Source organism: Acanthopagrus latus, chromosome 18 (genome assembly GCF_904848185.1).
Source record: "Acanthopagrus latus isolate v.2019 chromosome 18, fAcaLat1.1, whole genome shotgun sequence".
Classification (NCBI taxonomy): Eukaryota; Metazoa; Chordata; class Actinopteri; order Spariformes; family Sparidae; genus Acanthopagrus; species Acanthopagrus latus.
The window spans coordinates 29944163-29970682 of NC_051056.1; the positions used below are offsets into that span (position 1 = coordinate 29944163).

Below are 26520 nucleotides of genomic sequence, written 5' to 3' on the forward strand. Positions count from 1 at the left end.
GCTCCTGTTGGACTCACTAAATTCATCTTTCCTCACATGATATTATTACAGTGTCTTTCTACATCGGCCCTGAGCTTTTGGAGTTTATCTGGTGGTCATACTGCATGATATAGTAGACCCGACTCTCTCCTGGAAAAAAAAAAAAAAGCAGGAGCATTTCGGCCACGACCGCCGTTGAGCCCTGAGAAAGCAATAAATATCTCTGCCTGAGCACGAAATACGAGGTCAGACAAGATACTTTAAAGGGGAACAGCCATTATTTACCATTTCAATTGGTCCTGACGAGAATTAAACACATAAAAGATGTGTTGAAATTCTCATTCCGTGCAGGCCAAATCACATTAACATGGATCTCACCACCATCGGGGTTTGCATTTGCTCTCTAAGTCGGCTAAATTGTTATTTTCACACATTAAAGGCTAAAGATTGGTGAAGCACTGCTCTGTGTTCTCCCAGCACACTCATACATCACGAATAACCATTCACGACAGCTATTTCCTGCCCGGTAATCGACAGCCGAGTCACCGCGACACTAAATCCAAATTGTTTTTAATTTCAGCCGTGTTACCTGCTGATCAAAATGAATGTGAGGCCCTGAGCGACAGAATTGAAGCAGCTTTGGTCAGGTGATGAAACTGTACCTCTCAAAGTATTCCCCCCCTTTTTTTTTTCTTTTTTTGTACAATGCATGAATTTCAGGCTCAATGCAATCACTCCCACATCTGCTGCTTATTACGACGGTGCAGTGGTTACTACAGGTGCAGTAAATTCCCGACCCTGCTTAGGATATTTATTGCTTTTGGGTTTACAGTCGAGCGGGCAGAAAGGAGGCTGAAACACGCCATGGGAATCTTTCATACCATTAAAGAATAATTTGGCTGCGTGGGACTCTTGTGTAGTGATTTAATGTGCCAGGCATATGCTCCTGTGTGTCGGGCTGAAGAGGAAGCAGCTTTGACACATAAATTGTCTGCAGAGGGCTGAAATAAGGGCGGACAGAGAGCAGGAGCTGGTGATGCAGATAACTTTATCTCAACAGCTCCGTTATTATTGAACGCATAAAATATATTACAATAAACTAATACATGTAGTGTATCTGGAGAAATAGACTGCACAGTACAACCCTGATAAAGTAAAACTGTCAATCAAATGGCTCCAGTACTTCAGTAAATGTATTAAGTTACATTCCATTATTGTATTTTATACATAATATAGTATAAACTGTGAATTAAATGTAGAGATTAAAAAAATCGAATACAGTTTGAGTGACAGGAAGAGCAAAGCTTATCTCCACACATGAAACGTCACAGATAATATTGATCACTGTGTCCATCAAGAACTGTGGATCAATCTGAAGACCTGTCAGAATGCCCTTCAGATATTCTGCTCTGCTAACTTATTATAAGTCACAGTGGTGAAGAACATTAGGCGCCTTTGTTTCCTCTGAAAAAACAGAAAACAGTCCTCTTGTTTAAATCATATTCTTGTGTTTTGCATTCTGCCAAATGTGTCATGACACCAACAGCAGCACAGCTATGAGACGTGCAGTTGGGCCATGAACCTCTAGGGGGCTCAGCAGCACTGACTGTCCTCTCACCCACAACTGCAACAAAACCACAACTGCTCCACAAAAACAACATGCTGTCAAGGTAAATACTATTCACTCGATACATTAATAAACCGGAGAATAATCAGTTGGTGTGATGGAGATTCAGTCTGAATGTCATTAGACACATGACAGAAAGGTGACATCACTCTGCACGCAGGACGTAAGAGCGTGTCAGAGAGGTTACTGAGATCTGAGATGATCCATTTAGACAAACAGAAGCAGGTCTGTCAGACAAGCTGCTGTCACACTAATAATCCTACATGCAGACCAGAGTTCAGCTCCTTCTCTTGTCTAACTCACTTTCCAAACCTCTCAAACATCACCAACAGGTGGACTGTTATGACCCGTGAAAGCCCTTTGACTGAAAAGTTCAAAGGTCAACGGAAATCTAATCAGTCCCAGCACAGAGAGGGGTGAACCTCTTGGTTTGTGCAGTGTCGTAACATAATAATGTGATGCTTTATTGATCCCTGCAAGGAAATGCTCCATTTTCATGCCCCTCTATCTGCAGGGAGGCCGGAGCAGCGAGCGTGGAGGGGGCAGGGCGGTAATGACCCGCTCAGGAACACTTTAGCAGGGCAGATCATTTCCAGCAGGGGTGCTGCGCTCAGAGGTCGCCTGACTGAAGGGTGGTCTCTCACTGAGAGAGAGGTCAACCTGGCCAAGTGGTGAGGAGGGACATCTGTTGACACCTGCTGCAGAGGCAAAGCAAAACATCTGCAGGACGTATCAGATGGCCCAACCTGACACCACAAGTATGTGTGCACATATTCTATTTACAGGTTTCCCACAGAGAATCCATCGTGGCTGTGTATTTATATTTGCCTAAAAAAGTAATTATCTTATAATTAATCCTTCTCAAACTCGTACAATGTCACAGGATACTATAAAACAGATCCAGGGATGTTTTTGATCAACATCAACAAACAAAATCATTTAGTTTGGTTGATAAATGTCTGCAGTATCACTTTGCTTTCATTATAAAAAGGTCAAATGCAAGAATTACTTTTATATTGCCTGTTAAAACAGTATACGTTAAAGATCACAACATGTTGTTAGTGGTAATAGCATGTAGGGGGAATGTGGGACTATGTTCTTGTCGTCCTGTAGCATGAAAAGATGACAGGTTCATTGTTGTATTTTGGAATATCCCTAGAATAGGTTTACATTCTTTATTACTCAAAAAAGCATCAGTTTTCTGCAGACCGGTGCTGCAGCTCTGTGTTCCCCCTCTGTCTGAAACACTCCTGTCTCTTTAAGACCCCGCCTCCAGAATCCCCAGTCTCCTCTGATTGGTCAGCTCGCACAGGCCTGAAAAAACACTGCAAACATCAAGAAAGCAGCTCTAGGTATGAATAATGCAAATGTGTGACATGGTGATGCAGTGTGATGTCACAAAGTCACAGAATTAAAGGTGGGACTACTGACGAGGCGTTTATGGAGCAGGGAAGGGAATGAAAAAATAAAAAAGTGTAACAGGACCCCTTTCAACTAATCCCAACTAATTTAAGAAGTTCTCTATATTTATGGGTGAAAAAAAAAATGGAACAAGCCTCAAACTTAGCTCACAGTTGCTAGAAAAGAATTAAAAACACAGACCAACATCCAGTCAGTTCTTCCATAAAAATAGCCAGTGTTGAAAAACCAATGAGGCCCTCGAGCCCCTGAAGGATTAAACTTCCATAATTGCTATGAAATATGCCTTTAATGAGATGCACAGAGTGTTATCTGATAAATGATTACAAATTGTGATAAGGATTTAAAAAGCCACAGCTGCAGGCCGTTAATGATAGTGAATGCACAGTAGTGTACAAGTGCATGTGATGCTGTGACACACAGCAGACACACCAAAGCTAAACTGGAGTCTCTCAGGCCCTCAGGCGCTGGACAATCCAACAGACCGACTAAAACTCGTCACCACACAACCGCTGCTCCTCGGGTTACAATGGTTCCCCGCCCCTGAATGATTTCTCAGAGCCTCTAATTAGTGCCCACACTTGTGTTTGGCATCCAGAAAGAGGAAGATTGAGTGTCAGTCTTTTCACTACAGCCATCTATTAGTTGACCCTCTGGTATTTTGTGTCTGAGCCCCTGAGCCTGGATTTAGACATGAAATCAGCACCGAAATCAGCTGTAAACTGAAGCATAAACCCACCCAGCCTCAGGATTATGACCCCTTCTGATAGAGAATAAAGAACACCACAACTTTCAAGCAAATGTCTCACTTATGACGCAAAATTTCTGGTGTCATAAACATTGATTTGTTCTGGGTTTGGAAAAAAAAAGAAAAAGGAAATGGTCGGTGGCTAAAGACCGACAGCTACCACAGGAAAAAAAAAAAAAAGTGTGGCTGCATGAAAACATTTCAGGGCTGGACACATCACAACACTGACCATGATTAACAAGTATGTCAGAGAACCAAAGCCTTCAGAGCAGGAATCTCCTGGGCACAAACAGATTTCATGTTTGCATGACTGTCCACACAAGTTTCGGCAGCGTACAGGCCTGTAAGTCTCTCTGATTCTCTCTTCAAATTACAATCAAAGCCTGCACCCTCATTAATGCAGGGTGCCCCATATCAACCCCAATTTCCTCGTCAGCTGTCAAACTCAGAATCAATATCAAAGTTAATTATTGTTAAGCGAATGAACTGACAGTTGAGCACAAAAAAAAGAAAAGTCAAAAGGCTGCTAGATGTTTCTCACAAACGCTGGGAGACGGGCTTAACCTCCTCGTCTGGCTGGAAACCAGGCGCTGACAGATGAACCACGTCTTTTTTAAACTTCTTTCCACAGCTGCGGACGGCAGCTCCAGGCTGCTTTGTAGTCACATCTGTGAGCTGGACAGCTGGATGTTTGGGGAAAATTACAGTTTGATCTGTGGCGAGCCAGATTGGACGACAGCTTTGCCGTACCAGATCCAGACACTGCGATTAAGTATGATCAAAGATGCAGGTTTTGCAATGAATGTAGCTGGGAGGATTGATAGCTGATCACAATCCACTTTGTAGCTCCCTGGCTCCAGGACAGTAACTCTCAAATCTGCAATGAACAGCTTGGAAGAAGTCAATAATCTTTTCAGCTAATGATTTATAAATTGATCTGGGACCGCACAGATCTACGCTGGAATCTCAGGAAAGCTTAGGTTGCAAGTTGGAGCGCGGCCAAATTGACACGCTGAGTGAGTTTGTCTTCACACATCTTCCTCCCCTCGTCCTGCTACTTTAATCTTATCTCAGATCAAGACAATCCATGTAATAGAGACCTCCCAGTGGTAGCTGTATAAAAGACCTCACTCTGAAAAAAACAACAAACCCAGATATTTAAACAGAAGAGCTGTCTAGAACTCCAAAAATCACATAATTTATGTAGCTAACATAACCTCTGAACAACCTTTTAAGAAGCTACGAGCCATTCAAGCAAATCTGGGTAAAGACTTTAAAATGTCTGATGAGATTTTCAGCTGTGGCAAATTGAATGATTAATCCAAAGCAACAGACTAGGAAACAAGTGAAAGAGCATTTTAATTGTGGCAGTTTAAGAATAAAACTCTCGGCTCTCTGACTCTGCTTATAGATACGGATTGATTTCTTTAAGCGTGTTGCCCCAGATCTCTAATTACTGCCACCCCAACAAGCCTTCATAACCTTTTGGCCCAGCTGTCTGGAGAAGAGGAGCTGCAGTGCAGAACTCAGGGTAATGAAAGTATATTCCTTTCAACCTCTATTTACCAAGGGAGGAGTTTGCTGAGCACAACTGCGCTTTTCCTGTAACATCCTGCTCTCGCTCACACAGATACAAGCCTGTTGCCACCCACTGCAGCCACCGTCACTTGTTTCTGTCAAAAGCACAGTGACAGAAGTCGTTGGACTCCAACACGATTCAAACTGATGACCTGCTGGTGAAAAGCTTTGCTAATAATTCTGCCAGATGCAAACCTCAGGGAACATCTGCGCATACGTCCCAGCATAACAACTTGCCAAAGGGCTGGCTTTACTAAACCAAGCAAGTTTGTACCTGGATCTTCAGAGTTGACATGAGTAGCAATTTGAGGATTAGAAAGCAGGAAAATTGATGTTTCTGAGGGGAAGCGTCTGTAGGCGAGGGCTGTGACTTAGTGTCTGCAGGTTAATTCCCTTAAGAGGGGAATACAATTATTATATAATTGCAATGCTGCTCACAGAGCAGCTCACTATGGATCTATTCATCCCAGGCTTTCCAAAGGATTTGTATTTCAATCACTATAGAAGCACTGTTTGAAGAAATAGACTGGAGTATATACACGTTCTGAAAGCAAATTCAGACTAATCTTTGGATGAAACGTCTCACCTCACTCTCGACCTCAATCTAAGCATTGTTAGCAAGTGTAAACAGCATATGACCATCAAAATATTACATAAGAACTCTGGATTTGACTGCTGTAATGCTTTTACAGGAACTGAATTATTACACTATTGATAGAAGCTACAGATGCAAAATGAGTACAGACTTCAAATGAGGTACCTTTGGACATGATCACATAGAAATGCAGAGGAATAAGGCAAACCGAGTCTCCAGAGTTTAGAAATGTCTTCACAGTGTGGTCATAATATCAGAGATTCCTTTGTGATGAATCCTCAAATGACCAAGGAAGTAATTTGATTCTAAAAACATACAACATGAACACAACAATGACAACAACAGCATTTAAAATGTCCAAGTGCGACATTGAGAGAGAGAGAGTGTGTGTTGAGGAGCTATAATTGCCAGGTACGGCTTCAAAGAGAAGAAGAGGAGGGATGAAATGATGCAGGGACACAGTCTGCAGACTGGAGACAAGACAGCCAGCAACTGAGACAGGAGGCAAATATCAATAAAGACAAAGGTCCGGCACCAAGGTGAGGGCGATTTTGAAAGCTTTGGACCTGATTACCAGGTACCACAACACACATCTGACCCAGAAACTCAGGAACAACAATTTGATTTGCATCACTTCTATCATGAAACTGGGATACAGATGGGAGAAACTGCCAATCAGGAGCTCAGCGGGAGAAAGGGTCGAAAATAAAGAGACTCCTGTGAAAATCAGGAGTGTTGGCAGGAAGGATTTCTTGCTCAAGAACAAAGTACAGAGTCACTCCCTGTGATTCCAGGGTTCTGTGTTCGCCAGATTTATAAGGCACGTAATGGGAACATGACAAAGAGTCTATTGTTTCCAAACTCCAGGTTTAAGGTTTGGGTTATTTGCCCTGAACACAACAGGAGGGTTAATGTTTGTTAACATAGATATGCTCCACAATTAATCACAATAACTGTGTTGATTACTGTGCCCCCATATGACCAATCATCTTGAGAAACAACTGACCAATCACAGCTTTTCGAGCATGGACAGCAGCTTCTTACATGGTTGGCTAAAGAGCTAAAGTTGTCCACAAAGTAAAAATCATCACACCTAGTGAAGTTGCTGGGCCATTGTTATAGAAATCATGCTGACGGGATGGATGTGTCCCTCCCTACTGACTGATTTGGGAAAAAATAACAAACAACAACATGAGACAAATCTGTGACCTTTCATTCTTCACCCTACCTGGTCCACTGATCCGATCACTGGCTATTTATGCAGACTAACTCCATTTAACATATGACAGAAAAACAAGAGTGGCTCTCATTAGAGACAGTGATGCTCCATGGAGGATAAGCTGTTTGCATTAACACCTTAGGAAGCTAACGCGATGAGATTTACTCACATCCAGACCCACAGCTTTGTTATTCAGTCAGCTGCTCATCTCTTGTTGCACAGGGAGGATCCTATTTAAAGAAACCTCTTGTTTGACCTTCAATCCACCACATGCACACATCACCAGGACTAATATCTGCTGAGGGCTGCTGTGATGTCACCAAACTCAGTGGGTCCCCTTTTGGTAAAGTGCTTGTTTGGGCAATGTTTGGAGAAATGACAAATAAATGGAGGCGCTGAGCACTTAGCACCCAGTTTGCCTTTTTAACAGCCTGCACAGGTCATTAAGCCTCTGACTGTCCATCATTTGACAAAAGGCCTCCCAGCGCTCGCCTCTGATTCTCTCTGACTGCTCACCAAAAAAAAACAAAAAAAACAAAAAAAAAAAAACTTTCAATCATCTGTGTCCATTTTCCTCTAAACATCACCCTGCTGTTTGATGCAACCACCACCAGAACAACAGAAACAAGTAATGGAAGCACACAGCCAGCCACTAAAAGCCTTATTTTATCTCTGGAAATGGTGAATATTCATGAAGCTGCATTTAAGGAACAATAGCTGTGTAATTACCTCCTGAGATAAATGGTTACAAAACAGATGCCTTTCTCTCTCTGGGGCTTGTAGAAAATGGATGGCTAGATCTGTGTAAATACGTCTTACTAAAACTTTCCAATGCATTTTCTGAGCTGAGCAATCATGGGCTGTGACCTAAGAAGCAACCAGTAATTAGTGTGAATAAGAGGAACTGCAGAGTTAGTTTGTTATAAATAACAGAAAGGTATTCTACCAGAAAGCTTCTCTGATCAATATTTTGATATCAACAATGGATCAAATGACCTCGTGTGCTGCAGTGATGAACTATCACACACTGTTGTTCCCTTCAGTATATGGACTGTTTTTCCATATGTTTATTTTTCTGCTCATTGTTTTATATTTACAGTCTTTTCATTCATATTTTGGGGTTCAGTTCCACTGCTGTCATCAAACTTGCAATCAGCAGGCAGCTGTTGTCAGTGAATAATCTCTGATAAAGTGAATGCACCTCCACAAGACAGCAGACACACACAGTTAGCGACTAGCTGATGAAAATGGCAGCTGTAAATGATGTCTAGATGATGTTACGTATTTTTAGCCGCTAGCTTATTACAGGTAAGCTCACAGTCAGGTTGTTGTACAGAGATTCGGGTCTGTTTCATCACGTGTCCCAGTCGGCCATGACAGTGAGTCAGCATGCACAATACCAGGAGAATTAACTAGCTCACTTAAATGGAATGCAGCCGAGGTTTAATGTTATCTATTAAACCTGTGTTTACAAGCCAAAATGTGAAAAAGGCAACACATCCTCATACCTAAACCACTGAACAGGTTGTTGGCCAGCGACTCCTAGAATGACATCACTGTTCCCAAAACAACATGACCACGACCTTCATCGTACGGTCACAGTTCAGGAAAGAGAAGGTTTGGGACAACACTGCAGTTTGGGTTAAAATAGCCACGTTAGTTATGTAACTTCAGTCACACATACACTTGCATGTGTATGTAAATTTAGCAGGTTATGTGCAAGATGTAACTTAACTACATTAGTAGGTCAAAATGTCTCACTGTAGGTTTTTAAAGTAAGAAGTCAGTTTGTTTTGACCCAACGGTCCTTTTTAACTTCCTCATGATATGAGACTTCACCTGACTCCCTCCTTTGCTGCTGTAATAAATACTGCAGCCACTAGAGGTCGCCACACAACAAGAAATATATATCGAACAGTCGACCTCTATCATTGTTGATGAAGGTTCCCAGACATCCATTCTAAGTGTTGTATCGTGGACAACTGGACGTGTTTCAGTTTCTTGAAGACGTTTCTCACTAACTGGAGGGGAGCTGCAGGGTTTTAAATGGTGTGGGAGCGTCTATAGAGCCATTAAGGACAAATCTGAGTTTCAGAGTCGTTAGGGCCACTTCATTGGTCGTAAGTCTTCCAGAAACAAAAACACGACCAGTTGCCTAGGATACAGCACTCAGAATGACCTGTACCACTGTTTAACTGAAGAGGATGACTGGAAGAACGTCTGTTTACTATGACCTGACTATTCTATGTCCATAATTAAGGTTTCTTTTTTTCCAATAGCAATCTGTTAGTGCTGTAATTACTAGTCCTGATTTAATAGGATTTATTTAGCATTGTTCAGCAATAAGTGACCTGATTAGAACTGGTTAATTATCATCTAGCAACTGCAATGTGCCAATTATAAGCACGCATTTAAGTTACGATGTCTCATTTGTGTCGTGAATACATGAGGTATACAATTTACTCCTCCTACTCCTCCTATAACGACACTGGAGGGTTTTTATAGACATAACATGAATAGGAGGTTCAAAAGTTCATTGCTCATCAAGTCACAGCCGACTAAGAATAGCACATTTTTGGCTGTAAACAAATACAATCCCCTTTTTCATTTACCCCAAATCAACTGTATCTCCTACGAATTAAGTTCCGGTGCATCATCATTTGTTAGATTTTTCTCCCTATCAATCATTTTGAGGGAGGATTTTAAAAATGGTAGTTATCAACATCTTTAATGACCATGTTTCAGTGATTCAAGTCCACATTATTGTAACCGCGCTCTCATTATCTTAATTTGTATTTTTGGAACTAACATCGCTTTTGACAGCAGTAAGAGTGAACTGATGGATTCACTCTGTTTAACATAACAATACCAGAAACGCTGGCAGCAGCAGAGTGGTGAAAAATGTTTCATGTCTGCAGAACGCATGCAAACATGTCGATGGTCCGCCGGAGACGATCAGTCACCGCGCGCATCCGATGGCGCTAACAACGCCAAAAACAAGCAAACCCAGTGACCCGCTTCAAATCTGAGCTGCGGTCTGTCAGCAGGTGTGTAGGCAGACAAAGTGCTGAAAAAACTTTGGCTGTCAAGGCAGAAACTGAAAGAAAGATTCTGACAAACTGAGTTGTGCTTGAAAGATCTGCCTTGTCAATGGCGTCTCATTAGCTGCCGTGGTTCCGGGGGCCATTTTAATGCTGTCGTCTGTAAAAGCCCTAATTACAGGCAGCTGAACAGATGTTGACATGATATAGAGGGAAAAGGAAAAGCAGGAGGAAGAGGAGGAAGAGGAGGTTGCTAACTGGTTGGCAACCTGTCTCTGTCTTTCTCTGAGCATTACTCATTCAGAAGTCGTCCTTTTCAAGCTGCTATCACACAATCTTCCCCGTGAAGAATTAAATGGAATGAGAAAAAAGTCTTGGAGAGATTTGAAGAGAGTCAGAAAGGTGTTTTACATTCTGCTCAGTCTGTTTCATACAGCTTCAAAGTAGACGAAGCCACATACTGTATCTGTATCTTCATCTGAGGGTTATCTAATGTTATCAGCTGTTTAAATGGTGCAATAAGGTATTTTTAGCTGTCTGATTATTTTGTTTTTTTACGCTTGAGTATCTTTAAATACTGCCCAGCAAGGTTTCTGTGCACAGCTGGATAAACCAACAGCAGTTGTTTACTGTATACACTGATGCTCTTATTACAGACCTGAATGTTTGCTGTGGATTCAGCCGCGGACGGCAGATACGTCTGACAGCGACACTGCAAACCATCAATTTTAGACTTTTCTGCTCTGCTCTAAAAATGACATTGTCTTTGTGTACAAGACAGAAACTACATTATGTGTATGTGTAATATCCATAAACAAGTGGAAGCACAGATGCTTTTGTAGCTAACTGAACCTCAAGTCATGTGAGTATAATTCGAAGACTTTTAAACGTGAAGGTGGAATCAGCTGGATGTGACGGACGGCTGATTGTTGAGTCTCTGCAGTTCTGACACACTAACAAGCCTTTTCGTTCCATTCTGTTGTGTTACATCTTTTACTTTCTTCTTCCAGTGTCGACCGTATGTGTCATCAGCTATCTTGTGATGTTGGGAACGTGAAGTAACATTCTGTTTTTGAATGTAAGGAGTAAAAAGTGCAGAAATTTGTGTTAAATGTAGAGTAAGAGCCAAAAGTTGTCAGCAAAATAAACACTCAAGTAAGATACCTGACAAATCTACTTCTATTTAATGACAGAGTAGGAGTACTTCACACCTCTGCTGGAAACAAAATGAAATTTATACGAATGAATAATGTTTTCCTTTTCCAAATGCCCATTACTGACTTGAGTGGCAAACTGCCCAGTTCATGTCACGTTAATTATCACCTGGATGGAAACAGACTCATTCCAGAGCAGGCACTCGCTAAGATTAAAGGCCTTGAAATAACACAACATATATTTTTCGTGATATTTTCAGACTTTTATATGATTCCCAGACACTACTGTTTTCATTTGCTGGTGTCCAGCTATAACACCACATCTTGTGACCAACAGTGGACATGTTGGCAAACACAGTCTGACTAAAAGCCTCAGTGCAGGCTGTACTGGGTTAGTTGTGCCAGCGCTGGGACACCTTTGTTTTGCATTGTGGACCATTGGCACAGCTTACTGGCACACCTGAATGCAGTCAAGCCATAATTAATGTTATTAGTTACACCTGTGCCTTTCCTGCCACGACAGCTCAAAGTGTCCGCTGTGAGAAATGCCTGTTAGCAAGCTGATCCCTCTGTGATCGAGCTTCTCCGTTCATGATTTGTTTATGAACAGTAGAATCAAAATGCATCCTGTCTGTACGAAGGAAGAACGATCAGCATGTATCACTTCTTCTGATTACAACACAGCGTGCAATCCCAGATCCATTTGAAACTTGACTTGACTTTTTCCATCACTTGACTAGTTATGTTGTACACTTCAACTGCTGCTAGGCCATCAAGCATCTGGACATTTATCTCTCTCCTCTTCACACTTTTTGCAGGAAGCTCCAGCATAACTAGAGTCACATTCTGATCAAGTGTGATACATTTATAGCCATTTATCATGTGCAGAGACAAATCAGCTACTTGTGGCACACACTGGCGTAAGGACATGTAGAAACAGTCTCGTTACCTAAACTGGATGTCCAAGACACAAGAGAACCGAATGTGAGAAATGACTGGACATCTCTGACTGACTTACTGGAAGAGTCAGGCTGGTGAATGAATAAAGTGCCCTCTTCCAGTAATTCAGTCGGTGTTGCCAAGTTGGTTTTTTTATATTGTACAAGGACAAGAGCTCATTTCTGCTGTAACAAAGTTTCAGATGGGACATTGTGTCGTATTCACAACCACAGTTTTCTCAATGAACAAGTGGAAGTCAAATAAAACAAGCAAAGCCAAGAGTAAGGATATAGTCCTGCTAAAGAATATGTTTTAAAAAAAATCATTAAATGGATATTAGAGTATGTCCTCTATTACCATCAGTATCATCTGTCTTTTTTTAGTGAGTGTTACAGCAGAGTGAAATTCCAGATCACCAGCAGTGGAAGCTGCCAGAGTGACTGTATGAAGCTGTAGCTCCAAGACAAAACACTTTCCAGGACACTGACAGTCCTGTGTGACACAGGCGCTGGCTCCAGTAAGAAGTGATTTCACTCTTATTTTATTAAATGAAGACTGCTGCAGATCGTTTCCAGTGTGCAGACAGCTACACACAAACGTGCACACACACACAGTTGGCAAAAATCATTCCAGTCAGTCATAAGACCTAATAGCTAATGTGCATTCTCATTCCATTTGGCCTGTAGAAATGGATACCCTCCCATGAGGATCCAAGTGTAAGCATGCCGTGGCAGAGCGTGTCCAGTCTGCACCGAAAACCTATTTGTGCTTTGGGAAAAGCCATACATTCTCAAAATAGTATGTGTGATTGGGTTACCGTCTCTGTATGCCACTGGCATAGTGTCGTATATCACATCTCGCCATGTGCTAGGTGACATAATCCAGCCAGCGAGGGACGGCGCTGCTCCGATGATTACTGAGACAGGTGTGTTTTTTATTTCCCCCCCCTAAATGCATTAGAGCTGGGATATTTCACATCTCCATTTAATAGCTCCTGGTACTTTTCTCACTCTCCTCCGATGGCACATTAAGAAGACACAGTGGCGGTTTGATTTCCGTGGGCATGCATGACTTATGAGTTAGTGTTGTAAGTATTTTGGGTAATGGGAACTGAAAGCACGAAAAATGACTCCGCATAAACTTTGGTGGGAAGTTGGGATGCACAGCGTGCTACATGAGCGATACATGGAGAGAAGAGGTGCTTCTGTGAAGATTTAGACTCACTATGCATAATTTATATGAGTAATTCAAACAGGCCCAGTTACACAGAATCTTAAACCCGAAGCACAAGTGGCACTGCAGAAAATACACATCTAACATTCACTTTATCGAGTCGATAAGTCTACAGTTTGGGGACTGAAAGCTAATTATTAATTTGAGGAGCCAAAATATAAATTGAAGGTTTTAATATATTTTGACATTCATCATGTAACTGTTTATTGTAATCATCATATCTTAACCAAGCGCATTTCTACTATTATACTCTCTGTAAGTGCTGCTTACAGTTTTTATTTATGTTCTAAGTTAATAAAATGCTTTAATTACAGTTGCATCTTCATTTAATTGTCTTCACAGCTGCTTAAACCTGACATTCAAACGAGCACTGAGGTGTCCAATGTGTACTCTAAACTGTATGAGGCCTCTCACGCATCACTGGATCTTATTGCCGCCTTCTAAAATTAGCACCATTAATGACGATGCTTGATAACCATGAAATGTCTCCGCGGCAGCTGATGAATGTAGTAGCTCCGTTTCACACATGCGGAACTCTTCGCATCATAATGAAGCGGGAGGGAGGCGTTCAGGAGCAGAAGGAAACCGGTCGAGTCTGTTTCAGACTGTGACCTCTGAGACACTTTTTATCAAGCTGTGTGGCTGCATCGTTTTCAGTGTTTCTGAGGAAGTCTTTCATGGAAATATTAGAGAAAAAATATGGCCCTGCGGGGAAGAGACTGACACAAGTTTGGGTCATTTGTTGGTTACAAAAATCAATATTTTTAAAAAAAAGAGCACGGTGTTTCGCCATAATGCAGTTTCAGAATGAATGAACATATCTGGACGGTCGTTGGGGGTTTTATGTAGTCTTTGGATTATTGGAGGCATTGATCTTGAACTAAAGATTTAATGATGTTCAAATGTACCAACGGAACACAAAACGTGACACATTTGCACACAATGACAACGTAACTGATTTACTGTACTGCTTTACTTCTCACCTGATACAACACTACTCAGGAACGAGCCAGCATGGAGATCATTAGACTCCGGGTCATCAGGATGGCACCTAGCCGTCTGTTCTCAATTCATATGTCTGTGCTTGATTTCAAATCATTCAGGAACTTTTAAATGGCTGCAGCTAGACAGACAGCATCTTTATTCAAAGCACTTCACCCATCACTCCAGATCATCCTCCCCCATTAATGGTTATATAGGCCATCTGTTCAAGCAGCCTGTTATGATCCATATTTATATTTATTGTCATGCTGCAGGCGACCTCTAGTGGCCGTAGTAAATATGACCGGAGCAAAGGAGGTAATCAGGCCCACAAAGTCCACATAGGGAGGGTAAAAGAGTGGATCACCTGGACTATACTCTCAGGAGTGTGAACTCTCATGAATGTGAGACACCACGCGTATCGTATTGTTAGATTCCAGCATAATAACCACTTTGTTAGGATGAGGAAATTATTATGTTTTGGCTTAAAATAACTGCTATTGTCTCCACAAACAGGCTGGAGATGTCCTGAGGTCTTTGTTAAAAACACACAGTTTAGTCGTGATACATACAAATGTCAACATATCAGCGGTTTGCAGAATTATTAACTGCCAACATTTTATCCTGGCAACTGGACTGTGTGTCCGCAACTGGAGTCACGTTACAACTGTAGTTTTTAGATCCCAAACCATCATGATCCATTACAAAAAGAAAACATTACAACCTCCTAATGCACAAAGCTGCTGAGGAAAATCTTAAACACAGATTAACATTTAGTGGATAATCAAGACTTGATTGCTCGGAGGTAATTATAAAGACAACGTACAGTAAATAAAACATCATCAACTGTAAAGAGGATTATAGAGCTGAGCTTACAAATTACTATTATTGACACCAACTATAATTTCTAATACAGTGACAAGTTATGTAATGCGTGTCAAATCACACATGATGTGAGCAAAGTACAAAACAATATTTGGAAATAATTACGATGAGAAATAAGCTGATATTTGATCCAACAAGCAGGTCACCATTTATACTACCTTGTAAAACCTTGTTAGGATTTAACTGAGCTCAAACCTGAGCAGTGCTGCGATTTTAGTCCATTCAGGAACTGTTTAGAAAACAAGGACAGGTCTTAAATATATTTTAGCATTCATTGTGTTTCTGTTTAATGTAATTATCTCGGCTTAAGTGAGCACAATAATTCTACCACAATATAACACGTTTCTCAATAATAACCCTGACTGTATTATTGTTACCATGATGAAACCACACCGCTGAACGTCAGGAGGAACTTGGGGTTTGGTGTTTTGTCCAAGAACACAGGAGGACACACAGGAGCAGGAGATGGCACCACGGTGTCTACCTTAACGTTACCGACAAACGCTTATTCTGTCATAAAAGCCACAGCTGTGGGATTCTTCAGCACTTGATCTGGGTCAAGCTCCCTGTCAGTCAACTGCAATGCGATGCCCATGAAACCACAGTGAAATGAAGACTAGAGTCATTACAGGAAACTTTGAAATACCTCTGTGATAGGAGGTGATGACATCTGTCAAGCTATGCAGACATGCCCTCCAGAGACGGTATCCAAGGTCAACTCATCTCGCTGCCAAGATTTTCAGTCCGGTGGAATTCAAGTTGCCGTAAGACAACCAGTACTCACAGGACAACTGAGGTCTGTAAGAAAACAAGGCTGTGCTGGTAAGGTTTCACCCCTTACAGCCTCAAGCTGATCCGAAGAGTTTGTCAATGCAAGCTTCTGTTTGAGAGGGAATCGGCTCTGTAACAGCAGGACTGATCTTCATTCCTGACAGCATTAACAGCAGATTAAACAACTTTCATCATGCAGTCTTAGTTTTTACACTACATAGCTTGGAAGATAAATACATTAGCTTGTCTTGACACGCTCGGTTTTCAAAGTGCACATGAATTCAGACTTTCTGTTCTGATAGCATTTATGTTTTGTGTTGCAGTAATACCTGCTGATGTTAGCATGCTAACCAGGTAGCCCAAGCTCCTGTGCTAGCAGTATCAACAACAACACTCCCCTGGAGCTGTGAGCTCCCAGTCCGGACCGCTAGCTGCATGGCTAACCAAGCTAAGTAGCTAACAGCAGTTAGCAGTTACCCTGGTGACAGTTGGGTAATTCCTCTATAAAGCACCTTTAAGTATATAAAACCATGGTAATGTGATATGTAATTCAAAACATCAGGAGTACATTTGTTGGGTCGAGATGACTCTAATGGTGACGTTCTTCTATCATTCTGTGAGTTTAGTTCACGATGTTGGATGTGAAGTTGACCCACGACAGAAATATGTCAGTGAGAGCATGAATGTGGGTCTGGACAACTATCAGACAGAACAAAAGGAGCTGAGGAAACAATGCTAACTCACAGTGAATGACAGGTATTTGCTCTGACAAGTAATCGTGACTGGAGGCAGACTTACTCCACCCTACATGTTTAGACTGCACCAGCCAGACGCTTTGCTCCGCCTGTCAGAATCAATGTTAGCACTGGGACTATTTACAGTACCTTGTTTGGACGTCTACATTTATACACTGTACATTTCTCTGCCCTTGCAGACTCGGAGGCACGCTCTCCACTCACAATTGCACATTTTCTTTTCACTTTGTTTTATTCAGTCTGCTTCATGCGGAGCTGCTCCGCTCTGTGCCAGCTGGTCAGACTGTAGCCACTTGACTTCATTGTGCACTAACAGCTGATAACATTCATCAAGTCCTTCCACCAAAGGAAGCTAAATTACTTTTCAAGTCAAGTAATTTCTTTTGGAAGATAAGGAAGAAAACATGACGGGAATGTTATCTGTATTTATTTTGCATGTGAGGGAAGTGATAATATAAAGTTGTTACAAGTGGGAGGGAAACTGTGGCTTTCAGAACCAGCTTTTGTGATGAAGAATCTGCAAAGCCAAACGTTTGAATGATATAGCCAAGCTGATGGCGTAACCCGTGGACAGTCCTTATCTGGTAATATTTCAGAAAGTGCTTTTCTTATTGGAGGGCAGCCGATGGAGGCGGGACAATGAGACCACTACAGATAAGAAACTGAAAGAGCAGAAACACAGAGCCACATGAGCGACACCGCACATACATCTGACGAGATTTATCCAGGCAGTGTTTGCTGAGCATGAATGCCTTTTCTCACCAACACCCTGATTTCCATTCAGACATTTTCAAACACACCCGGGAGCTGCGAGTACGCTCAGTGAACCTCTGACGCTGGCCAATCCACAGCCCGGGGGTTAATTGTCTTTCTTGAGGGCAGCCGGTAGCTACGCAGATAAGAGCCTGCTCACATTAAAACAAATCCTTTTAACCTGCCATGAACGCAGCTATGTATTTTCACTGTGTGGCGACACATGAGACAGAAATGATAAAAGTCTGTCACCAGCAGTTGGCTATTCTGTTGCTATAGCAACCCCGACTGCCACGGCTCTGTAGAAGTTTAACGGGCCGCACATTCACCAACATACGGACGGTATTAAGATCGATATCTTTTCTCTGGTCGGCACATTATCTGTGCTACTTTTTTCTTTATTACAACTGTTTGATTGATCTGATTCAAGATATAAATAATAATCATCAACCAGCACAGCGCAGGGAAATAACAGTTATAATCTCTTTATTCCTCTCAAAACAGAATTATATAAAAATGGCTGATTAAATAATATGTAAACAAGAACTGCAATCAAAGTCAATAAAGATTTTTTTTTTGTTTTGATGAATTTAGGTTTTATATTTGTGAAACTTTCTGAGAACAGGAAAGGAATTTAAATTTTAAAATGTAAGTAAGTTTAGTAATTTTAAAGTGAAGTCTGTGGGACACGCAGGGGAACCACTACTGCCCACATTCAGTGGCTGCAATTCTTAATGGGCTGAATAGACACAAACTTTGGACCTGAAATCCAGATTATAATCCATCCATGAATGTGACAGGCTGCCTGTATCTTAATGTTTCAAATTCCCAACGCTACAAACAACAAACCACAACAAGACAAGCCGGCTGAAAATGACAATTTACCCCGTCACTTACCTGATTACTAACAGTAAGATTGTAAACTATCGAGCAGTTATTAAGTTCTCCAACCTCAACCCTATTTTGTAGCACGGCGTTATTTTTCCACGACTGTTTTCTGCCTAATCTACCCTACGCTTCTGTGTTTTGATTGGCTAGCTGTGGTGTTTTAGTGAGATTACATCACTCACAGCGAGGTGGAGCATTTGGTAACTAAACAGGCCGACATTCCTGCAGGTGTTGGTGGAGCCCGAAACAGATCCACGAGAAAATATTGTATTTACCGTTATCTTGTGCTCAAAAGCACGAGTCCGAATACATGTAAATAAGCCAGCTGGATCTGTAAACACATTCTCCGTACCAGCGTTTAAAGGTTGTGTTCGCGACTTTTTGTGCTGCCACCAAGTGGCCAAATAATCTTTTACTGCAGGTTCAGAGCTCCGTGCTCATCAAGGCGTTGTTGCTTTTTTGGCTGCTGACTTCGACCATCACTGGCTAAAGCACTGACATCAAGCAAAGCCAGCTTCACTGACGATGATTCAGCCGAGCACAGACAGACTTGGTGTCTCTGGACGACATTTCTTCTCCAGTGGAGCTTGAACATGTGACCCAGATCTCTCAGCTGCTTGAGGAGGTGGGGGAGACGGCGTTCTCACTGCCTGAAATGACAAACAGCAGGCAGGCGGTGGCATGCTTTGCTTGCCAAATACAGCACTCCACGTTCAAATAGTGCTGACAGGGAAAACATAGACAGTGTTATCCAGGGTCCCCCTGCCCTGGAGTGAGATGTGGAGGGGAAAACTCCCCCCGTCCACAGACATAGACATGCCTGTGTTCAGTGGTCAAGAGCTCCTTCTGCTGCTATCGTGGAAAATCATATAAATGCAGATTTGGGGATTTTCTTTTTCTTATTTATAGTCAATGTTCACTGATGTGCTCATGATGGACGGGCCTGTGAAACCAGTTCAAATTCCACTGTTCAAATTAAAAACTACAATAGCTTCACTGAGAAAATGAGAAATCATTTCAAGCGTCCTGGCATCTTTTTACTAAAGTGGTTTTTCATGTGACAACAGCAGCAGACTCTGTTTAATTGTTGCCCTCTTTGCTTCCTCTTGAGCTCTTTTAACATTCGAGCCGTCCATTTTCTTTGATGGTTTTAATTCAGCCAAGCATACTGGCTGCCATAGCGCTGCCCTCGACAATGATTAACTGCGTCGTGCTGCATTCATTCATTCAGGCGAATCCATCAAAGTGCAGCCTCTTCTAACTGGAAACAAGCTTTTCCCAGGGAAGCCGGCTCGGGAAACATCTGACCTGCGTTAAAGAATGAATGGAGATTCCAAGACCGGCTCGTTGTGTTTCACCGGTTTAAGAGGCGTATCGTGATTTCAAATTAAAACACTGAGTTAAGCACTGTGGAAACCACTTAAAATAACATAGTGGAAACTTGAATGCCAGCTGGCCACACTGGTAGCTGCCAGTTGGGGAGGCGTGCATGTGCTGTATATAAATCCTTATGTTTGGTTAAGGCGGGACAGATTTGGTAACAACCGGCTGAGAGGGAGGAAAAACATTTTGATTGTTCCTCACTTTAACATGCATGTATGATTGGAGGCAACAGAGCAGTGCCTCAGTCAGTGTGTGAGCAGGAAGTCTCGCTGTATTTTTATCACTGTGTGTTCCCATCGGAAAGATTTCATTTAACATCCCCGAAAACTCCTCAATTCTGAAACACAGGACTCTCCTGAGCCATTTAAAAAATACATTAGGTTTATGTGATGGCCATGAGAATCTTTTAATTCTCTCAGCTCTGGTTCTTTTTTTATTCCTGTGTGGTTGGAGGATGGCAATGAATACTGCAACACCCGTGAGCCTTAGCTGCCATTTCTAAGCAAAATGAGAAGGTTCTGTTATTGCAATAGTTGCTTAATGCATCTAAAATTGACCCCTAAAATCCAAAAGTGAATTAATTTAAAGTGATGAACTGGGAGATATTTAGCTTCAGCCAGAGAGTGCTGCAGGAGTGAGTGTGTTTGTTGTTTTGAGCTCAGTGGCTTTTTATGAATGGGCTTTTGGTCAGATGTAGAAAAAAAAAAAAACATCTGTGGTTTTCATATTTTGTTCTACGGCATAAAATACGTCAAGAGATACACCACTCATGGATTCTGAAGCCTTTACGTGTCTTATAAACGGGGGTTGCTAACAAGTGGCTAAATGTGACTACAGAGGTTGAGATTAGACGTCAGCACGCAGAACACAACAAGACATCTACTCACTTTGTAGGAGAATAAGCTACTAACACTAAGCTAGCTGTGATGCTGAAGTGATGTGACTGTGGTGTAGCTCATTTATTGCCTAATTCTGGGGATTTAATGTATTCTTCTATCTGATATACCGTGCCAGTCACTCAGTGAATGAGGATTAGCTTCTGGTTAGCATGAAAATCTCTTGTTCTGGTTCCACCAGAAGTCGTGCACATAATAAGGTTTGACATTATAAACGATATCTTCTAATGCGTTCGCTCATCTTCAATCATTCAAACTGTGGAGTTTTGTGCCTGTAGCAGCCTTATAAGTATTTCAACAGTCAGTGAACTGCCAGGACTTTTACTTCTGAACCCTGCATGACCGAAACAGCTCCTCCCACTCCGCTGCTTCTTAAGTGTGCTATTAAAAACTGTTCACCAACAGCCATTTGTGAGTAAATGGATGATGTCCGCTTCACATTACACCTGGAACAGTCGTGCGTCCAAACAAGGCCACCCAGTTTCTTTCCTGTCTTTTAAGTCCCGACTCTAAACTGCTTATTTGTCTGCATCATAATCTAATGAATGCACAATGCACCCCTGTATCTTCAACACTGAGTATACGTGGAAAACTGCACACACGCCCGTGACCTTCATGACCCCCAGTCCTCCCCCTAATCTCGTAATCTTTAGCGGAACAGCAGCCTCTGTGATCATTGGCAGGTCTGGCGCGTTGCATACCTTCCCCCAGTGGCGCTCTGGGGGGATATGTGGGAATATCTGCAGGTAATCCACATCTCCTACTAATATTTGCAGCCGGATTTTTTAAATAAGACCTGTGTTTACGGGTGGGCTGGGTGGGGGGAGGTGGAACGCGGTCTTGTACGGAAACTGAGGCCAGACCACTTAACTAAGAGCAGTGATATGAAGAGGCGCCCCCTGAGATGACCTGCGTGACTGAAGAGCTGAGCTGCATCTTCAGATGGATGTGCAGAGTTATACAACAGCCGACGCTGCCAGCAGAATCATTGTCTGATGGAAGACTGTAAACACCACAGTGAAGGCCAACGCAGTGTAATGAAACAGGACTGTACAGTAGAGACTGTTGGTTAATACGTTTGAAGACGAGATGCAGATATAGATTTATGGTGATAAAACTGAGTCTGTTCACTTAAACGGTAGAACAACATTGACTGAACTTTAAAAACGCTGCTGTATCATCTATTCAACACACAGACTGTAAATCCTGTTGTTTTATCACAAATCACAACTATAACAAACATAATGCTGACTGGAGTTCATGCATCTCGTTTTCTTCAGGCAATTCAAACACTTTCTTCAATGAGCGTCATATTTTTCACAATATCAAACAGCATCTTCAGGCTTTTATTTTGAAAGGAAAGGAAAAGGAACGCAGAGCTGTTATGACATTGAAGGCAACATGCATTGATGTGACAAGGCGGGAATGACACCAGTCTGGAGGAGGTTAGTACAGGTTCAGTGTCCTGATGTGAAGCCATGATCTGAGACGTGGAGCACTTCATTTCTAACAAGAACGCCAGCTCAACAATTCGGCAGTATTTTGGGGTCAAAGAGGAAGAAAAATAGTGAACCAATGTATTTGACTGAGGCTGCATGTCGTCTTTGCTGTAACCAGACATCTGTGGTGGTTTCACCTCAGATAGATGTGAGACCCCCTGACGATGTGGTGTAGTGTGATATGTGGGCAGGATATTTTGGATATCGACCATGTCTCACATGGCTGTGAAACAATGATGGGAAAAAGTTTTTGGGTGTTTTCTTTTCGAGAAGAGGACAACTTGTAGACATGAGCAGAGACGGTGGTGGAGGGAGTCAAGCATTTGCTTTCAAGCCTTTTCAACTTTAAAAAAAGAATCAGGATTTTGTGGAACTGCAGATGTCATCTTTAACAATGGTTTTCCTTAATAACCCTGAAACCTCAAAGCCATGTGGCGAACACATGACAACATGCCCCTGAGTGGTGGAGGAAGGAAGTGTTTATATTATTTATGACCACAACACACAGAATCTACATTTCAGAGCTCGTGCCCATTGTGTTTGCCTATTTTGTGACTTCGGTCTGAATCGTTTACTGTGACAGACGGTTACTCCACACCAGCGGCCCTCTGATATCTCATGGAGTCATCAGCGGCCGCTTGCCAAGTTTAATACGAGCGGGGACCGTAACTCTCCAGGCAACTACTACTAAACATGCCAGACAGGTCTGGCTCCCTCACCTCCCTCAGATCGATATCAAATTGTCTCACAGAGCTTCAGCAATCAAGCAGGCCAGAACGTTGAGCACTCAGATACTCCAGTCAAAGGTTACAGACGGCCAGGCCGGCTTCGCCGCTCAGCCAATGTGTGACCGCTGTTTTAAAGAGTTCTTTGACAGTTTAACATCTCTCCACCCCACAGTTCCCCCGTCCCCTCCTCCTCCCTCACCTCCTTCATCCCTTCCCCTCCCTTCTCTCCTCCCTGTTGTTTTCCTTTCTCAGCCGTCCTGATTAAACCTGGAGATCCCGGCGGGAGGCTCCGATTTCCCAGCCCTGACTGTTACTGTAGTGAAGTCAGCGCTGCATGTCCTCACACAAGGCCAGTCAGACCCAGCGGCTATAGACGAGTGAGCAATGAATGAAGTTTGACCAGTGCAACATCTGCAGGATGTGTTGGTGATTTGAACTGTTCTCTGTGAGGTCCTCTTGTGTTTTTATACTGCGGTGAACTTTCTGTCTATACATCAACTGTATATTTTTCATAGCTAACAAATGACTTACTGAAGCTTTAGAGATCAATTATCAGCCAACAAATGTCCGACGCTTCTAGCAGCACTTCTACTTGTGAACAGGCTTGCAGTCGAGTAAGAAATGATACGTAATATGTGACTTCCAGTTAGACTTTCAAAATAAATCTTGCTAACAAACATTTCTTTAGGACATATTAGAACTTTTGGACTTTTATTTGCATACATTTACTTACTGAGGTAACGTCAGCGCTCGGACAGTACGGGATTTTTGGGGCCGATGACGTTACAGATATGAGAGAGTGAACAATTCTGATGTCGATAAATTGGCTGATATACATTTTTTGCAATTACCCAGGAACAGTTGTGACAAAAAGACGTCACACAGAAAAGATATTTTACAGTCTGATGTTACAATTTGTTGGACAAATCATACACAGACGCTGTTTTACTGATACTGATAATAATATTGGCCAGCAGACATATCGGTCAGGTTCTATGTAACATAACTTAAAAGCCGATCACTCTTATCTCTTGGCCACATTCTGGACATAAATCTGGGGTAAAAGTCCAGCGTTTCACCCTCCCAGCCCCCCACCCACCGCCTCAGGCAGACTTGTCTTGATCCTAATACAACTTCCTTTAGAGAGGCTCTTCATGAAGTGATACTAGAGCCTCAATATCACAAGTGTCGGGCGTCTGGTGGACTTGCAGAGGAGAGTGTGGGACGTGTTTTTTACTGCTCCAGGTTTAGAGGCATATGCATGAACAGGACTGGGCGAGAGCCAACACACGTGTATCCTGGCTGTTTTAGTGCTGATTAGTGCTGTTAATTGACTTTCTGTATGCATATCATAAAGCAGCCGATAAAAAATATAATAATAATAACAACACAAGTCAAAAAATTGTTTTGTGGGTGAAAGTGAAGAATTTGTGTCCAAGAAGAGAAGAGCACGAACTAACAGAGCGGCTGCATCCAGTGCAGCGCTGGAAGATAAATATAATTGTGTTTAATAAATATGAAAGATGACCCTGTGCTCCTCACCACACACACACACACACACACACACACACACACACACACACACACACACGAACAACAGGGAACTTGATTTCCAAATTGCATGCTGGCCAGAACTCCCTGCAGGGTGATTATTTACTCCACCACCTCCCGCCTGACTTGGACTCAACATTAAACATTTGAATCAAACTGGATTTCTGAATTCGATATCTGAGCTCTGTGCAGTTCAGAGGCTGTGGGCCAATTACATCGCCCGGAGCCGCTGCTGCTGCATGAATGGAGCCTTCTTTATGATCACAGGGGGAACTTCTCCCGGGGGACCTGGACTTTCAGAGGGTTTTCCCCCTTAAACATACACGGGTACACTTTAAAGGTAGAAGGTAATTTTGCACTTCCTATGCAGGATAATGCTGTTTGAACCGAATGAAACGCGCTCATTCATTGCAGATTTAAACTGATGCAAGATGTGCGTTTTGAAAGACAGAATGTCTTTAAGCCCAGCTGGAGTGAGCGCGTCGTTATGAAGTTCATGATCCATTTAATAACTCTTACAAACAGAGATAAAACTCACCGTTTTGCTCCTTTACACCTGGAGGGTGAAACTTGCTGACGTGACTTGATTCAGCTCCCGAGCCATAGTGTTGGAGAAGCGATGCAAGAAGGATTAATGATGGAAGGATCATTTGGATGAGTGGTGTTTGGCGATCACAAAGCGCTGTTGACGGGATGGTTTGGATCACCACACGCACGCGTCGTTGACAGGACAGCAGTGCTGTTTTGGACACATTTGGAGAGGATACACGCAGAGTACAATCCACATAATCTTAATCATCAGTCCCTCTGGAAACAATGACATTTATATCTCCCTAAATCAAGACAAAAAAGAAAAAAAAAATCCTCCTCCAGAGCCTCCAGAGCAGCCGCTTCTGCGCAATGCGAGTGCGCACCTGTTGGTCCTGTTGGATTCTGAGTTGAGCAAAGTTTGGCTTTAAGTAATTATAATCCTGGATTTAGTTGTGAAAGCGTCCGTTTGCAGTCGTATAATCTATGGTACGAGATCATCAGAGAGGCACAGATGCATTTTGGCTAAAGCGCGCGTCCACGCTGCGTTCTTGACTCCGTCTGAATAAATCCCCGCAGATCTTTACGCATTACAGCCAAAGCTCACACACAGAGAGAGAGAGAGAGGTGGGGGAGACAGCGAGGGAGTCCAGCAACCTGATACAGTCTGAACCCAGAAACCATTCGCAGCACCGAGACGAGTTCTGTTGTCTGGCGAGCTCTTGAGTCATAACTTGGTGCAGACTGAGATAAAATATCGCTGCGCGGCGGAGGGTTGGGTTTTTGGAGACTGCCAACTGACGGCACAACAGGTGCTATACATAAAGTACAACTTCCCAGCCGAGGAAACTCCCCGGCATGTTAACTATTCCGCTGCTGCCTCGTCCAATGAGCTGCCTCACACAGCTTCAGTCAAAGAGGCAAAACAGTCCAAAAGCTTCACATCATGTTTCCAGAAGTATTAAGGAAACGTGTCAGTGTGTCCAGATAACTGACTGAAACAGCTCAGCACGGCCAGTTATGAAGAGAAGATGCGAGGTGATAATGTGAGTTTAAGTTCTTCACAAGATAAATAATAAGTCTGGACAGTCCAACACTGACCAGCACAACTCTGCTGCTGAAACCACCAACATTTACCAGACAATGAAGAGGAGAAGATATTTTTATTTTTTTAGGGATGAATATTCACTCGACAGACATCACTCATGACAGAAATATGATTTTATAACATTCTGATCGTTTCATATGTGTGTTTTGTGTCAATCTCTGAATCTCTAAACTCTCTCTGGAAAGTTTGGGCTGACAGGAAAGTGTAGCGGAAGCTCTGTTTGAACAATTTGGCAGATTTGCAGAAAGAAATTGAAATGCAA

The 26520-nt window shown here is 42.4% G+C and overlaps 1 protein-coding gene across 2 annotated transcripts in view; it reads right to left on the minus strand.

The window, feature by feature from the left end:
• pdgfc (platelet derived growth factor c) overlaps window positions 1-26022 on the minus strand; it is a 48492-nt gene extending 22470 nt beyond the window's left edge. The window contains exon 1 of one of the 2 annotated variants that reach the window (XM_037077850.1): window positions 25161-26022. In XM_037077850.1, coding sequence (XP_036933745.1) covers window positions 25161-25272 — 112 coding nt within the window. In that variant the 5' untranslated portion in view covers window positions 25273-26022. The remainder of the gene's footprint in view (window positions 1-25160) is intronic. The other variant, XM_037077849.1, reaches the window with a different exon arrangement.
• Between the last annotated feature and the right edge of the window lie 498 nt (window positions 26023-26520).